The sequence below is a fragment of the Sinocyclocheilus anshuiensis genome, unplaced genomic scaffold (assembly GCF_001515605.1).
Source record: "Sinocyclocheilus anshuiensis isolate Anshui unplaced genomic scaffold, SAMN03320099.WGS_v1.1 scaffold1734, whole genome shotgun sequence".
NCBI classification, from domain to species: Eukaryota; Metazoa; Chordata; class Actinopteri; order Cypriniformes; family Cyprinidae; genus Sinocyclocheilus; species Sinocyclocheilus anshuiensis.
In genome coordinates, this window is record NW_015544334.1 from 646699 (window position 1) to 664364 (window position 17666).

The 17666-nt window shown below is 38.2% G+C and overlaps 1 protein-coding gene across 3 annotated transcripts in view; it reads left to right on the plus strand.

Annotated features, from left to right (window-relative positions):
* LOC107698159 (calcium-activated potassium channel subunit alpha-1) overlaps positions 1-14551 on the plus strand; it is a 248967-nt gene extending 234416 nt beyond the window's left edge. For all 3 annotated transcript variants that reach the window (XM_016499115.1, XM_016499116.1, XM_016499117.1), the window contains 7 exons: positions 1828-1941; positions 5747-5877; positions 7971-8165; positions 8687-8805; positions 9699-9923; positions 11345-11373; positions 13064-14551. In XM_016499115.1, the coding sequence (XP_016354601.1) occupies positions 1828-1941; positions 5747-5877; positions 7971-8165; positions 8687-8805; positions 9699-9923; positions 11345-11373; positions 13064-13215 (965 nt within the window). In that variant the 3' untranslated portion in view covers positions 13216-14551. The remainder of the gene's footprint in view (positions 1-1827; positions 1942-5746; positions 5878-7970; positions 8166-8686; positions 8806-9698; positions 9924-11344; positions 11374-13063) is intronic.
* Positions 14552-17666: the final 3115 nt, after the last annotated feature.

Sequence of the window (17666 nt, forward strand, 5' to 3'; positions counted from 1 at the left end):
TAATTGCATCTACTTCCGGAAGGCCAAATAAAGTGCTTTTGCTTTCGCACTGAATCACACAGCGTCTCACTGACATGGCTGCATCAACACTACTGCTGTTCCTGAAACCACGCCTTCTTTCTTTGCACGCACATTTGGGTGGCGTTATGCTAATATTTCCACATAGTGACGTAGACATGTGGGGGCGTGTTAGAATGAGCTGTTTTAGGTAGGCGTGGTTGACTCTTAACTTTTATAAAGAATATATTTTTGGATTTGAGACTTTAGTCTTTGCAACTTTACAGATCTTCTTTATGCACCAAGAGCTTGTAACACTCCAAAGAGAAAGGAAAACTTGAAATCGCATCATATGACCCCTTGTATTTTTAAATACAATGTAAAATAATGTATTTTTACTAAAACAACAACAAAAAAACTTTGTGTTGTGGTACAGAAGTTGCTTAAGTGCATTTATCGAGCAAACTCAATTGCAAAGAGTATAGACAAGATCTATGTTTGGAATTATTTTAGTTTAGATCTAGTTTGTCACTGAGAAGGTTTGATGGCAGATTTTTTTTGGACAGATTTTTAGTCACATCAACGATATTGTATGTTGATTTAGTCATTTAGTTAATGTATAATTATTCACTGTTGTTTTGTCTTCGTCTTGTTGTAGTCATAAAATACATATTTTATTATGATTTTGTTAATGAAATTAACAATAGTTTCATTCAATATTCTAATATTATGACTCAAAATACTCCGCTTAATACAGGCACAAACCAGCTGTTTATTCGTTGGGATCAGAATATTGTCTTAATCTGGTTATGACAGAATATGACCAAATTCTGATTAATATCAGAATATTCTTGCATGTATATTTTATATTCATGTATATTCAGAATATTCTTGCATTGAATTGTTCAGAAGCTTTACAGTGTAAAATACCAATACCAAAAAAAAAAGAGAGAGAAAAAAAGTACAATCAACAGTAACATTGCTCTTGTTTATTGGTATCCGATTGCTCTGATTTATCAGCTGATGCTAAAATGCTTTTCAGTATGCCAGATGGTCGACTCTGACTGTCACTGCATATCTGATGTCTTCACAATTCACACAACAGGAGACGGGATTATTCTCTGCACATTTAAGATGAAGTCTTAGTCTCTCTCTGTTGTATATTCTTTTGTTTAGAGCTACAGAGAGAGCTAGTCTATTGAACTTCCCCATTGAGAAGAAGGACAACCCCTGTTCAGAATCCTGCAGCCCTTTGAAAACTTTGTGACCTGAATCTTTTCCCCGCATTATGTTTGTCACTGTAAAAACTATACGCTTGCATTTTTCTCCAGTCGATGGATGTCAAAACAGGGCCAATGCATTATGCATATAGCATTACTGATTTAAAGTGTTTATTTGTCAGCTTGAGGAAATGCAAAAGTGTCAAGTCATGTGAATTCATACTCTTGTCACTCCTGCTTGTATTTCATGGCATTTCACATAAAAGGTTTTCAGGATCCACTTCACCACTTTTATGGTAACAAAATGAACAGCATATAAAATTTATACCTGCTAGTTGATGGAAGGCAGCAAATGCTAAATATGCCTGAGCTGACCCTTAAAAGCGGAGGATCTGTATTTCACTGTTTTGGACTGGAGTGACAGTCCGCTCGTATCCTGCCACCACAAACTCTACTATATGTTCACTACTTTTAGCATTATACCAAGAAAATCTTATTTGCATGGCCTGCCTGTTAAGCTACTGGTTTGGTCACCATTGCAAACCTTGAATCTGTTTTGGCACCATAAGCAGAGTGTAATGCGACAGTCTCTTTCCTCTTTCTCTTCCAGGTTTCACACCTCCAGGGATGGATAGGTCATCTGCAGATAACAGTCCAGTGCACGGATTAGTGCGACAGGCATCCATCACCACGGGATCAAACATCCCGATCATAACTGAACTCGGTGAGATGCGACTGCAGTCATACTGCTTACATGTCAAAGTCAAGTGTGATTAGAATCTAAACTCCCGTATCAAGCCACGCTGATGTGTTCCTTATGAAGTGTGTGTCTGTGATGTGTGTAATGGCGCACCTGAATATTTCACCGACTTGGTCAATGTCGCGTCCTCATCAGTTGTGCCTTTAATGCACTGGAAGAGACCTAGACTTATAGGGAGTGAAAAAAAGCATGTAGTAGCAAAATGGATCCATTTATAAATAACAATGAGGGTGGCACTATTCCCATGGTGGGGGGGACTCGTGAAAGTTTTAGATCTCAGAGGGCACTAAAGCACCAGAGACCGGTCGCTCCAACTCTCCACTGACCCAATTACAGCGAGTTACACCAGAAAGGCTTCAAAAAATGCACAGACGCTTAAAACTTCATGCAAAACACGCTCCTCACACGCACACATACACATATGTACTTCTGTCCTCTTAACACGAGATCCAGAAGTCCTCCTCACTGAGGGGTTGCAAAGTCCTACATCTTGGACACATGGGGCCTGATTTACTAAAGGTTTCTGGCATATTGGTAGAGGTGAAACAAATATTCAAAAAAGAACAAAGAGCAACTCAAGAATAATCAGCATAATCTTATATGAAAGCTCTCCCTATCATCTGTCATTAAAGACATTGACTAATACTTGACATTGACTAATTTAAAAGCGAGACTTTGACTTTGAGTTGAGAGGATATTTTCAGCCTCTTGGCAATGTCCTTCTGTAATTCAAGAAGTAAAAGCTGGATATTCAAGCTAATAATACTCTCAAGAATTGTAGACATGATAGTGTAGTTAACACGAGTTACAATGTTTATAGTGATGTGAATTGGTTGTTTCTTAAATTCTGTTTTCCTGTGAATATTCATTGCTGACAGGAAACTATATCTGAAATGTTTTGTGAGTAAAAAAAATCACATGCCCGCCTTTAGTAAGTAAAGGAATACATTGCACATATAAATCACTCATAAAATGAAATGAATTTCCATTGTTGATATAAACTACCATTCAGAAGTGTGGGGGCAGTTAAAAAAAAAAGAGGAAATTTATGCATTTAGAATTTATTATAAGTGACTGTACAATATTTTACAAAGTTACATAGGAATTTTAGTTAAAATAAATTCTGTTCTTTTGGAACGATCGATACTTAAAAAAAAAATGCAAAACTGTTTTCAGCATTGATGATAATAAGAAATATTTCTTGAGCACCAAATTATATTATATTAAAATATTTTCTGAAGGATCATGTGTCACTGAATACTCGTGTAATGGCTGCTGAAAATTCAGATTCGCATCATAAGAAAAAAAAAAGACATTTTAAAATATATTAAAATAGAAAACGGTTGTTTTGATGAATTCAGCCTTGGTGAACATAAGAGACTGCATTCAAAAACATAAAAAAATCTTACTGATCCCAAACCTTTGAACTGTAGTGTATATATTCATATTTTTTATTAATTTATTATTTAAAATTGTGTAAAATGTATATCTTTTTGTCATCATTAAATTTTTTATATAAATACATGGGCCATCAGCCATTAAAAAAAAAACCCACATGGGTTGATCACTCTTCAGCTGCAACTGTTTTCATTGCTGCATCACCTGAAGTCTTGGCTTTTCTCCAATCATTTTCCTTTCTTTTTTTCATCCATTTCTTTCTCATATTCTTGTCACACAGCATACTGTCATCTGTTCAGTGGATCAAACTATACTAAGTTTTTGTTGTAATAACTCAACTAGAAGTTCTTTGCACAGATTGAAAAATGTTTAGCCTAAATGTAGCGTAAAATGCAACATTTTTGAAACAACTTTATCAGCAGATTCTGTACACGAGCGAATCATTGACTGTCAATGGAGCACTTGGTAAATCAGGCCTGCAGTTTTAGTGTTGGAACATGTACGATTACACCAGAAACATGTTGAAAAACATGTTTAGAGTGATTCGTTTTCTCTTCTAAATGGTTCATAGTAATCTCTCTCCTATTTGCAGTGCAGTAGATACCTAAGCCTGCACGACATCCCCGTTATCATGAACAAACACGGCCGAACTGTTCCATGGAGTTCTCATAGAAGCGCTTCATCCTCACACACTACCTTTAGATTTCTAATCCCACTCTTGACATGATACTCTCGTTTATGCTTTCTCTTTCTCTGGCTTTGAACTTGTTTCAATAACTGTCTCCCCTCAACACTGTTTTATCATCATTAGCTAAGCCTGGCAAACTACTGCCTTTGGTTTCATTCAGTCAGGAAAAAAACAGTGGAACCAACATACAAATGATAACAGAACTGGGTAAGCTGCGCCTTTGTCCTACTCTGATGCACTGCCTCCTTCATCGGCTTGTCTTGATTTCTCTCGCTGCAGCTGAGGCCTGCTCCCATGGCATCACTTTGAACACATTTTTATCCTTAGTTCTGGTTGAAATTGACTGTCTTGTTTTTGGCCTTTTTTTACAGATTTTTTTTCTTTCTTTCTCAGAGCATCACTAGGCCTTTGATCATGCGAGTCTGTCCTTGTGGCTGTTTCCATAGCATCTCCCTGCAGTTCAATTCTCTGGCCCGGGCTCCTTTTCATCAGCGGCCTGTCTGAAAGACTGACATTTCTCTTCCTTAGCTCACAGGAAGTCTGGGAAGAAATCAAATTAGAAAAAAAAAACCCAGATCAAACCTTGCTTTAAGCTGTTTATTTTTATTTAGTTATTTTGGTGCTGGCCCTAATCTCTGAAGCATAGATTTTGAAAGGGGGTGAAACAAAGATTGTGTGAGGCTGTGTTCAAACCGAGCAGGATTTCAGGGCATTGTCTCTATACATTGGCCACTGCGACCATACACAATAGCCTCAAAGCAGTCTGACTGCTGCTGCTGTTTAAAAACGGGTTCTTTTATATAAGTGGACCTACATTTTTACAAGGGTGCTGTGTAACTTGACTTTTTTTGACAATTGTAAACTTCACTTTTAAGTAAATAGAAGTGTAAATAACACTTCAAGTAATAGTTTACCCAAAAATAACAATTCTGTCATCATTCATAGATCTTTGTGTTGTTCCAGATATGTAGAACTGTCTTTCTTTGGTACAACACAAAAAGAGAAATTTCAAAGAATTATACTCGTCACTCTTCTCCATGCAATTACGATGAATGGGGATTGAGGCTTTCAAGTTTAAAAAAGGATCCAAAAGCTTAATAAAAGTAGGTCAGAATACTTGTTTACTATATCCCAAATCTTTTGAAGTCATACAATAGCTGTATGAGAAACTAACAAAGAAAAATGTAAGTCTTTATTTACTGATGATCTTCCCCTTTAATGATCTGTTACTGATACCGCTGTGACTGAATTATTGAGTCAGTAATCAGGATCAGTCTGATTTATAAACAAACTATTCAGATAATTTTTGTTTAGTGTTATTTATTGAAAACATCTGGCTCCAAAGAACAATCCATTTACATATCAGACATCACAACTTCTCTCAGAAACAGAAATGTCATTATGTAAACTATCCCTTCCAAGTTAATCAGATTCAAGATAGATCCACCATTTTTGGGCACTGCATTGTGCAGGTATCACTATTTCAACCTGTATTAATCTCCAGAATGCATGCCTACTGACGTGCATGCAGTTGTTTTTTTTTTTGCTCATTGTTTATTTGACTTCATTACCCCGTTTATTGCTGGTTGGTGAGACACTCTACTTCACCCTTTGAAGGACATTGATTGACTCTTCTGCACAGTTGTTTTGCCCGGTTGTAAACTGTCTCTCTCTGTGCTGCAGTGAATGACTCCAACGTTCAGTTTTTGGACCAAGACGACGATGACGACCCAGATACGGAGCTGTATCTGACCCAGCCGTTTGCCTGCGGTACCGCGTTCGCCATCAGCGTGTTGGACTCCCTGATGAGTGCGGTGAGTTAGTAGCTAAACAGCTGCCACGTTGACACCTATTTACTGATTTGAATTCCTTTAAACAGATTAGCATACATAAATCTGTTAAAGAAATTATCCCCGCAGAATAAGTCGATTCAGATCCTTTCATTGTATGAAGGATCCTTCATATTATCTGCTAGGCTTCAGATGATCTTTCCGTTCGTATTCAAAAGCAGCCAGTGATTTGGTGAACAAAGCAACCTGTCAAAAGGTGCACAGTCATTTCTCTCCCATCATGGCATGTCATATAGAATTACATGAAGGCATGTCTCACTGCTAATCCTCTGAAATAATGTATAGGAAAGAGACATCCTCCGGCTGTGCAGTGCTTTAGATGTAGAGCTCAGGTGTTACCAGTAGGCAGAGGTTGGTAAATTAAATGCCACATTGATCAGACAGCACTGTCAGTGGCGCTGACATCAAAAGGAAAGTTGTTGCCAAGACTCCTCATATAATGTGTCATGAAATTAACTTTCAAGAGTCTTATTAGATCTTTTAACAAGGTAAGTGCTCAAGTTTTCTTTAATGGCATGCCTTGACACGCAAAGGTGGGCTGCTGTGGGGTCCAAGAGCTCTAATCTCCTAACAATGTCATCTTGGGTAGATTAGGAAAGATACCTTTTTTCCCTTTTTCCCCATTCTCTCTTCTTCTTTTCTTCCCCCTCACCACCTACGACCGCTGCTATCCCCTTATCCATATGATGGCTTAATTCCAGTACCTTTCACTTTGAGTGAAGCTAGAACAAAGCAGCCTTCAAGTGCATTTCACTGTGGACAAAGGTGAAGCCTGCTAATAGACAGCTCTCATCCATCATTCGGCTGAATGCTGCTGTCAGGGGCCCGGAGAGGTGTCACTCTAGCATGATCTCGCGGCGACACAGCCCTCTGGTGCTCACACGAACGACCTTGTGATCTTAGTGGAATCTTTTATTTTTATACGTTAATCATTTGACAACTTTATCATCAGTGACACTGAAGAACATTTGATGGACAAGATACAGTGAGGTCCACAAGTCAGAAACCACTTTAAACCACTGTCAAGGATGCAGAATCTGATTGAAAGTTGGAATTAAGATACTTTTTAGGATTTAAAATACACTACTGTTAGAAAGTTTGGGGTCAGCACTTTTTTTTTAAAGAAATTAATACTTTTATTCAGCATAGACATTAAATTGATCAAATGTGACAGTAAATACATTTATAATGTTACAAAAGATTCCTATTTCAAAAATAAATGCTGTTCTTTCTATTCATCAAAGAATCCTGGGGGCAAAAAAAAAAATATTAAGCAGCACAAATGTTTTCAACATTGATAATAATAAGGAATGTTTCTTTAGCAGCAAATCAGCATATTAGAATGATTTCTGAAAGATCACGTACGTGACACTGAAAACTTGATGCTAAAAATACAGCTTTGTCATCACAGGAATAAATTGCATTTCAAAAAATAGAAAACTATTATACATTAAAAAGTCTTACTGACCCAGACCTTAAATAGTAGTGTATAAATGTTATGAGGTGAAGTAAATAAGAAATATTTGTAGGTCACTATTTAAATTATGACACTAACCATGTTAATGAATGCAGGATAACATGGCTCATCATGCTTTACCTAAACATATTATCATTAAAGCAAACAGATTCAACTATTCATCTAAACTGTTAAAAAATGCTAAAACTTTCACTACTGGTCTCAGGCTTTTGGACCCCACTGTACAAGATAAATGTCCCCGACTTGTTGTGTTATGAGATCTATTCTTCATTGTATGTAATCTACAATTAGCTACAATAATGATAATTAAAATGTCCTCGTGTGCAAAACGCTCCCCTGTTAAGCGTGGCTGGTGTTACCAAAATGAATGGGTGTGGGGAGGAGACGACGACAACAACAACAACAACAACAACAGCTGGCGTAATTGCATTCCTGTGTCTCTTCCCCTCCCAGGGAGTGAAATGAGAAGAGACAGATCAGGGTCTAGATAACAGTGCTTGGGACAGCTCCAAAATCCTGACTGTCTTGAGTTGTGACTCTAATGGCGCTCACGTCCGGATCCTCTCCTTTATCTTGGCAGACATACTTCAATGATAATATCCTCACCCTGATCCGGACACTGGTCACGGGAGGCGCCACTCCGGAGCTGGAGGGCCTGCTGGCTGAGGAGAACGCGCTGAGAGGTGGCTACAGCACGCCGCAGACGCTGGCTAACAGGGACAGGTGTCGGGTCGCCCAGCTGGCCCTCTACGATGGGCCCTTCGCAGACTTGGGGGTAAGTGGATGGTTAAGAGGAGCTGACACGTTTTGGCACTTTCCCCAACAGGGCTCGTTCCCTGGCCGATGCTTCCCCTGCCTGCTAATGCAAAGTGAACGAGCTGAACATGCAAAGTCTGTGGGTAAAAAAATAACGCTGCCTTAAATCTTTCATGGTATTTCTGTATCCAGTGCTGAGTAGATTACGTTACTGATTACAAATTACAGGAAATAAATTGTAGTTAGTAACATCATCTGGATTACACACGTTAGGTAATGTAGTCTGACTACTTTTTGATTACTTTTGACTTAACTTATTTATCACATAGACCTGAATGTGATTATTGTGTACTATCCAGCACTGTTAAAGTAATGCCACATACTTCATTATAGAAGTGTAGAGATCACACTAGGATACAGATGCAATGAATGAGGCAAACAACACCTGCTCTTGCACTCAAGTTGGCTCTGTCATGCCTGAAATAAGCATTTGAAAGTTATGAATGAACAATTAAAGCACTATTGTGTGTTCTTTTTCAGGATGGTGGTTGCTACGGAGACTTATTTTGTAAAGCATTAAAAACGTACAACATGCTGTGCTTTGGAATCTATAGATTGCGAGATGCACATTTAAGTACAACTAGCCAGTGCACAAAAAGGTGAGCTGTCCATTTTACCTATTCACCTCTTTATCAGTAGGGTTTTAGCTCTTTATTTCACTAGGCCTATAATCCAGCTTCACTACTGGGAAATAACAATAAAACCCACATTATTATAAACCTAGTGAGGTGTGAGGTCCCTACCTAGGCAACACACCTGATCAAAATTTCCACAAATTTATGCTTGCTTTTAAATTATTATTCAAAAGTATGATTTAAAAAGGAAGTCAGTACGTTTTTTCCCCCCCAAAGAAATTAATACTTATATTGAAATTTACCAAAAGTGATAGTGATCGTTTTTTTTTATCAAATAAATGCAGCCTTCATGAAGAGACTTCTTTTAAAAGCATTCAAAAAGTGTACTGTAGTGTGCCACATTTTATCCAAAACCTAAGACACTGCCACGTGTCCTTCATGGATAAAGCTATCCCATAAATCATTTTGCAAGCTCAGTGAATATTTTTATCCAGAATGTTGGTTAGAATGAGGGGAAACATTTTTAAATATGATTTAATCAGTAGAGACCTCTAACTTTTTCATTATCATTAAGTGCATTAAGTGTATTTTGTGCTTATTAGAATTCAGTTGTAAGTTTATCCACATGCTAACATTTGACTATTAGAATCAACTGTAAGAGCCCCTTGTGTGCTTCATGAGAGGATCAGGATTGTGTGGCACATTTGAATGATCATTAACAGTGTTAGGAGTTGCTGGAAACTTTCAGATCAGTCATGATCTTTCTCCCATCCAAGCTTGTGTGGTTAAACTATAAGTGGTGCAGAAATTTTACACTTTATGCTAAAACCTGTGCAAAATGACATATTAAAAACAAAGTTAAATGCTTTATTTCCTCTTAAATGAGATCCTTGAACATAATTTTTCCATGTGTGCAGATATGTCATCACAAACCCGCCTTATGATTTTGAGCTGGTGCCCACGGACCTGATCTTCTGTCTGATGCAGTTTGACCACAACGCGGGCCAGTCCCGAGCGAGCCTGTCCCACTCCTCCCATTCCTCTCATTCATCCAGCAAGAAGAGCTCATCTGTTCACTCCATCCCCGCCACGAACCGGCAGAACCGCAGCAGCAAAGCACGTGAAGCCCGTGACAAACAGAAGTAAGTTGGCCTTCATTTCTCTTTAACCCAGCAGAGCGAGCGTGTGTGTGTGTGTGTGTGCGCGTTTGTTCACTTCTGTGGTTTTAGCACACTTTGTACAGAAAGGATGCTGTGTGTGTTTGTACTCAGCGTTCCATGTTGTTTGTGAGTTTGCTTCATTGTTATGTGCATGTGGCCCTTGCCTTGACCACACACACGACTCTATGACCATTTGATCATTGCCTCATCGCCAGTGCACTGTAACCAGGACCATATCTGCATATCGCTGCTGCATTTGTACAAACACAATCAACCTGTGAACTAGAGGTCTGCATTTCAAAAGTCTGCACCAGCTTAGATTTGTTAAAGCACAGGACTAAATATAGGAATTTTAAGTGGATGAATGATTAATGATACTATGAATTTTGCAGGTCCCATGCAGACATCTAGAACTGTTTAGTTAATATTTATTAAGCTTAATAATGTTCCAGAAATGGAGGCAAATTTTTTCCATCAGCATTTGTTGTAGTGCTGGAAATACCGTGATATAAATGTTTGGTCATACTGCCCAGCACTAATTTGTTGTGTAGGTAATATAGTAATTTTTGGTCTTTAATCCACATATAAGAGTGAGGAAAAAGCATTAATTAATTTCTTGCCTTCCTGTTTGTCCAATCATTATGTCTGTGTGTGTGAGAACTGCAAATTGCATCATCATGTTTTTAGTCTGTGTTAGTGGCTTATTTTTAGTTATGCTCTAGTGATTTTTTTAATGTCCCAGGTAGGGTTTAGAGACATTATCATAGCATAAATGATTTCACACCATCCCTACATGCCTTGCAGGTGCAGAAACCCCTACGGTGTGTAAAGAAGCTTTGGATCGTTTAAGTGTTGATCTTTTAAAAGTTCCAGCTTTGAAACCTTTATCATCTACATATACCGTTTTCATGAAGCTGTTGATTTTGAGACTTATCTCTCACCAGAATGATGAGCTGCAAGGTATTATGGGATGTTGTAAAACCCTGCATTGATTTCAGTGCCTGTTACAATGCGTGCCTAAAAGTTAATTCAACAGTTTATAGTTTGTTCGCTACCCCCCCTTAGAGAATAGGTTATATTAGTTAACATGTGATCTAGTTTCCCAGATTTGAGAAGCACATTATGTCCTTTTCAAGAGTTTTACAATACTAATTGTTTTTAATTGGATAAAATTGTAATCATAATAATATTTCATATTAATTAAGTCCTCAATTTGCAGTAGTAACATTTTTACTACTTAGTTTCATAAGAATCGTTTCCCATTTGTGTAAAATAAAGATGGTTATGATTTTTAATTCACAACCAGACTAAAAATGTAGGGATATGATATGTCAGTTCTGTTTGAGACCTGTTACTTGCCTTAAACGCTGTAAAACTTACATAGACCACTTTTTTTTCTAAAGTGCAACAAGGATGAATAGAATGGGCCCAGGTATGCAAGTTAATGATTCTGCATGATACAGCACCTGTTGTGGGATCTTTTAATCATAACTTTGTCCTTTTGTGGAGCAGTTATGAGAGGGGATTTTGATTTTAATTTCCAAAGAAATCATGCCTACTTTTCACCTTTGCTTTCTAACTGAAAGCAAATGGCTGCTGCTACTGCCTAACTCTTGTCATGCTCAGGACCATCCCAGCATTGCATGCGGTTGACTATCATCCTCTCTCTACCTCCGTCCATCTGATAGGTCCCAGAGATCTCTCTTTCAGTAGTCCCCCTCGACTTGAGTTCCTCTTGTTCATTTACCTCTCATTAGGTTTTCTTTCTTTCTCAAAGCAAAACTGCATTGTGTGAGAGGTCAGTGTGTCTGCACATTGTTGCACATGTAGATTATCAAAATGTATTTGTTTCACTTAACGTTCAATTCAAATAAGGTATTTGGAAAATAATAAAATCTGATTTAATGATTTGTTTCCATGTCGTTCAATCAAATTCTATAAAATTTTCCGAACTGTAATAAAATTGCATATTTAATATAATTATATTTACTACGTTGTTATTCTTATGTTTGACATTTAAATAAAAATAATTGCATCGCACAAACATGCATATCATACAATATTTGTTCAAATAAAAAAAGTCAACTAATTCTCTTCATAATATTTCTATTGTTCAATAAATATAGAATTTATCATTTTAACAAATGGCAAACTGCCACTTGTGTCAATCTCCAGATTGGTTGATTAACCAGCCTGGCCAATATCGCTATGCGATATGCATTGGTGGCTTTTCTCATATTCGCCACTTTGCGTTGTGCCTAAAAACATCTTTTAAAGTAAAATTATAGTATTTTACAACCTCTCGTGGCTTACGGCTGCATTAATGCAAAAACGTAGATTCGGTAAATCGTTAAAAGTTCCCCACTCAAACCAGGCGAAAGTGGTTTCACGTTCCGCTCTCAGCCCAAATTCATCTCAAATATCCGTGAGAGAGGGGAGCCATGATGAGAGTCCTTGTGCTGCTGAAATTGGCTCTTTTAACCCTTGCGGAGCCAGAGGATGTCTCGGGGTGATGTAAGTGCCAGCATCAGTAGTAAACTCAGGGGAACGGAGCGAGGTGGCTGACTCCTTGCACCACCTCAGGCACAGCTCCACTTACATCAAACGACTGCGCGTGACACTCTCCCCCCACGGCTCGTCGCAGCCTGACACTCCAAGGTGTGCAGCACATTTCAAGTTGGAGGAATAGTTGGAGTGCTGGAAAATGACACTGCCTAGGAGAACGTGAATGTGATGGGGAAGGATGCCGGCCTTACGCCTGGTTTAAGTGCTCATAGGACACAATTCCAAATTAAACGCCTGATTTCGTGATCGTGTGATAACGTGCTCAAATACACAGCATGATACAGTCATTCCTATTTGGCTACAATACGGCTGTAAATACTTTTACATACCGTACATTTTGCTGCCTCATGAAATCAGTAATAGGTCCAACAATGTGTGTTTCACCCTGTGTCTTTCTGAATGTGAATTCAAGTTCATGTACTGTATAGAGCGAGAAAGAGAGTGTGGGATGATTCTTCTTTTTTTTCTTTGTAGAGATGCATGACCCTGCTTTAAACAGCTGATATTAATGCTGTGTTTCTCGTCTTCTGCTTCTCTCCCGCCCGGCTGTCTCACAGAAAAGAGATGGTTTACAGATGAAGCAGAAAACGCATACCCAAGGAACATTCAAATCAAGCCCATGAGCACTCACATGGCCAACCAAGTCAATCAGTACAAATCCACTAGCAGTCTGATTCCACCTATCCGAGAAGTCGAAGATGAATGCTGAATGAATCCTTTACCATTACGGAGGGACTTGGGTCATCCTGCTGTAAAAGACGAGCACTAATCGCGAAACCATGACTGTGATGATGGCGACACATTGTTTTTCCCTTGTTCGACTCGAGGGTTTGAAGCGATTGAGAACTGGAAGGGACTTCCTATGTGTATACCTTTAATGTTACTTCCATACTTTTATATATGTATACATAGTGATGTACATAATGACAATCAAGTAAGGATTGTACAGCCCCTAGCACTTTTTGAAATTATGTTAACAGGCAAACAAAAGAAAAAAGTACTTTCTGTGATTCATTGCAATATATTTCACCTCTGCCGTGACCTGACTCCATGCAGAGGGCGCTATAATGGAGGATGAGGGTCACCGTCGTTCACTTCATCCAAACACTACCCAAAGATCAGCCCCGCCGATTGTGTTGCGTATCCGTTGTCCGTTTCGTTTTGCACTACCACATAATAACTCCAGCACTGCTCGCAGAAGAGTCAAAGCTTTCCCTCGGTTCTCCTCTGAGTTTGAGGCTGACGTCACAGGCTGTTAACTGAATGGTTTTGTTCAGGGAAACGAGTGCTTGCGTGACTGTATTTGTGCATGGTGTGTGCCGAAGGCTGCCTGAAGTAACCTGAACGTGTGGCTCAGGGAAGGATGCCCATTTCCATCCCTACAGACCGTTTAGGCACGTATACACATGGAAATGTTTGCTGTACCTAATGCAAATGGCCATCCCCAACGTAGCTCTTTGGAATTGGCAATACATTGAGGATATGCACTACTCCTGTTGATGTCTTTCCATCATCCATGACTGCTGGTGTGGGAAAACCGTCTGTGATCGAGGCTTATAACATGTTTGCGTCTGTGGCTCTGCTGTTAATACGACTGAATGGAACACTACTGTAACCTGCTGATAATTCAACAATGATTGAGCTTTAATGCTGAGAAAATTAATAAAATATCCAATTGAAAATGCCACATATTGCGAAAAGTGGGCATCAATGGTTCCTCCTTTGGGTGTAGCCACTGCCTGACACCAGGTTGGCACAAGGGCAGAAAAGTGCTTGGATGTTCCCTGTGACCAACCGTGATGCCTTAAACTCTAAGCTCAATCATAATGTTCAATTATCAGCCAAAGCTGTAACTTGTGGATGACTCTTGCTGTGTACTGAATGGATTTGAACGTCACTCACTTCTATCAAGGCAACACGGCTATGTTGTACCTTTAAGTAGAATGTATATTGATACAAATGCTTCACAGACCTTTGAACTTTGATTCAAGTGCTCTGTCAGATTTATACATAAGTACATACTTATTTTTTATCCATGAGCGTAATCATTTAAGGTACAATTTCAGCTTGCCATCTGGAGTGCTCTTTGATACTCACACGGGCTGCTTTGAAGGACCTCGAGCTCTACTACTAAAACAGCATACACGTCAAAGATCTGTGAATCCGAGTCAAAAAGGTACAATTTCAGCTTGCCATCTGGAGTGCTCTTTGATACTCAACGGGCTGCTTTGAAGGACCTCGAGCTCTACTACTAAAACAGCATATATGCTTTCATTTTCATAAGCTAACAGAGATGAAAACCAATATTAAATGACTGATGACACTTTTCTGTAATTCCAGGTAAAGTGATGTTGATCCTCAGACAGACATGATCTCAGAGATGCACATGATGAGGAGGGGCTCTGCTCTTTCTGTAATGAGTTAGTGATGTTTGACCTAAATTAGGTCTTGGTAAAAAAAAAAGCGTGCAGAAGTACTTGTGCGAACATCATTGGATCAGATCAGAAGCGAGCTAATAGATTGTAGATGCAAGAAAAGAGACGTTAATATTCATCCATGCATTGAGAAAAAGAATAATCAATCTGTTGTATAAATTCTGCCCGTTCTAGTCAACGTTTATGTTCTAAAGTAAAAGGATCTCTACTTTGTTTGTCTACTGGGCAATTAGGCTTGGTCCTGAAGTGATTTTATGAATTGTGATTACAGTGGTGTTACACTTTGTAGCAAGTAGATTTCTTAATAAATGAAGAAAAAAAAAATACACACGTGAGTAAACTATGTATAATTGGATTGTCTACATACTTGCTAGCCTAAAAAAGAATCCATTGGAGTTAAATGTCCAATTTATTTATTGTTTCTTCTATGTAAGGTCCTTTTCCTGTAATGAACTACATTACAAAGAAAGGCCAATGGCACGGTCAAGACAGCAGGTTTGATTTGATGAGAAGAGTGTAGATGCACGTTGAAGAAAGCAGAAAGCAAACTAGCTCTTTCTTTTTGAGGATTATTAACCATCAGGTTTTTACATTCCATTTTGTCATCAGCATTTCAATGTTACTATCACATATAGTTTAGAAATGTTAAAATCGCTTGTTTGTTTACAGACCTTTTCTTTCTTTTTCGAAACATACTCGGGTAGCAATCCTGATGACGAAACTACAAAGAAAAGCTGGCTTACATTTTTTTTTTACCTTTCGTAGCCCTAATGACAGTGATACTGATATTTTCTTCTCCACTGCAACAAATGTGCAATGTTTTAAATTGCATGATATTATTTGTACATCTTGTGAAGATACTACAGTGTACACATATCACAGTTTCTACAGTGCCATGAAATGTATCCATCTACTAGCATCAGTCAGTCATTGGTCCGTAATACTAGATGAATATCATGGCATCTAATACTGGCATGGAGAACATCCAAGCCATCCTTGCCTCCATGCCAGGACAGTGCCAGGCAGTGCAGGAAGACCAGAGGAGGAACGCTGTAAGACCCACTAGAGCGAAAAGTGGCATTCAAACGGGCATCATGTGCCTATGCAAGCTGCTGAAATCCTAGCACCTTGGTTACAGATACTGAAAACAGCAACAGCAATGACTGAAAGATGCTGAGTAGAACTATGATGTTTCGTTGGATCACCTGTCAATGTATACAAGAGTGTTTAATTAAAGTAACATATAAAGCAACCTTACTGATGTGCTATGTAATACACAACTGTCATATTTTGGCTATTTTATTCTACTGTAAAGGACAGATTTAAGTTTTAGAAACTGTATAAAGAAAATACACCGTAATGAAATAAATACTTGGAGGGAATTAATTCTGAACTTGCATATGGATTACGGTTTTGTTGCTGTCTTTTCTTCCACTTCAATAAATAATCAAAACATCCATCCATACATGTAATTATTGGCATATTCATTACAGGAAAATGGGGTTTCTCATAGCAGAATGACTGATTTGACTACCAGACGTGAAGACATTGATGGTGCTGAGCTGATCTACCTGACTCTGTCAAATATAACCTGCTGATAAAACATACTGTCTTGTACAAAAAGTTTGCACATAAATTGTACATGGTTTCTTTTTGTATTTTCTCAAATTAAAATGGATGTATTTGTGTTCTACAGGTGACTGGTATATTGCGTCATTACTTGATTTACACTGGACATTTGAACCAAAACAGTAAATGAAAAAAACACATTGACAAATGGATATTTTTACAGTCCAAAAAAAGTGTGGAGGACGACGTAGGAAACACACCTTTTCCAAACATCTGCTAATATTTAAAGAGGCACATTCAATGACACAAATCATCTACTTCAGAATGTGTAGACTTCAATAGCAAGTCATTTTATATCTACAAAGACACTTTTAGAGTTACAAAACACAACCTATGATTACAATGCTCCTCGGTTTCAGTCTATAAAAACGATGACTGTGATTAAACTAGCTCTATAGTAAGATATTAGTCTGGTCTTACGTGGCTTGTTCTTTTCAAAACTAAAGATCTGAGCTCAACCTACCGAGCCGAAATAAAAAGAGGAGGAAGTAGAACAGATGTCGGCTGCGCTCCTGATTTGTAGGCTGATAAGGGTGGCACCCTGTAGGTTTAAATGTATGGCTTGTTAGTAAGGACTGGCCCCTTTGTGAGATGTTTTCAAAATGATTGATTTACAATAAAGTGGCTCCCTGTGTGTGCATGCAGGCTGAACTGATGCAGATCGATTCCAGTGAAATTGATTGATCAGCCATTTAACTTGGCAGTATGTTTACTGAACGAAACCATGCAAGACCTATTCTCCCAGTCTCTAGCAATAAAACCGAAACAAGCCACACATCACAACAAAAACAACCACGTCTACACTACTACTGCTGCTTCAGATTCAGTTTTTATAAAAAAATATTTATAAATGGCAATAAAATAATCGATTTCACTTTATATTACGTGTCTTTAACGGCAAAAACATTTTTGATTCTCTGAAAAAAAAATGTTGAAGAAACAATTTTCAGTCAGAAATAGCTAGTAAATTTCACAAACAATAAAAAAGTAACACATTGAATTAAATGTGAATATTGATTTTTGAAGTAGACTAACTGAAGTACTATTTTCTGCAATGTTTTAGTATGTAATTTATTTTCACATCTTGTGAAGAAAC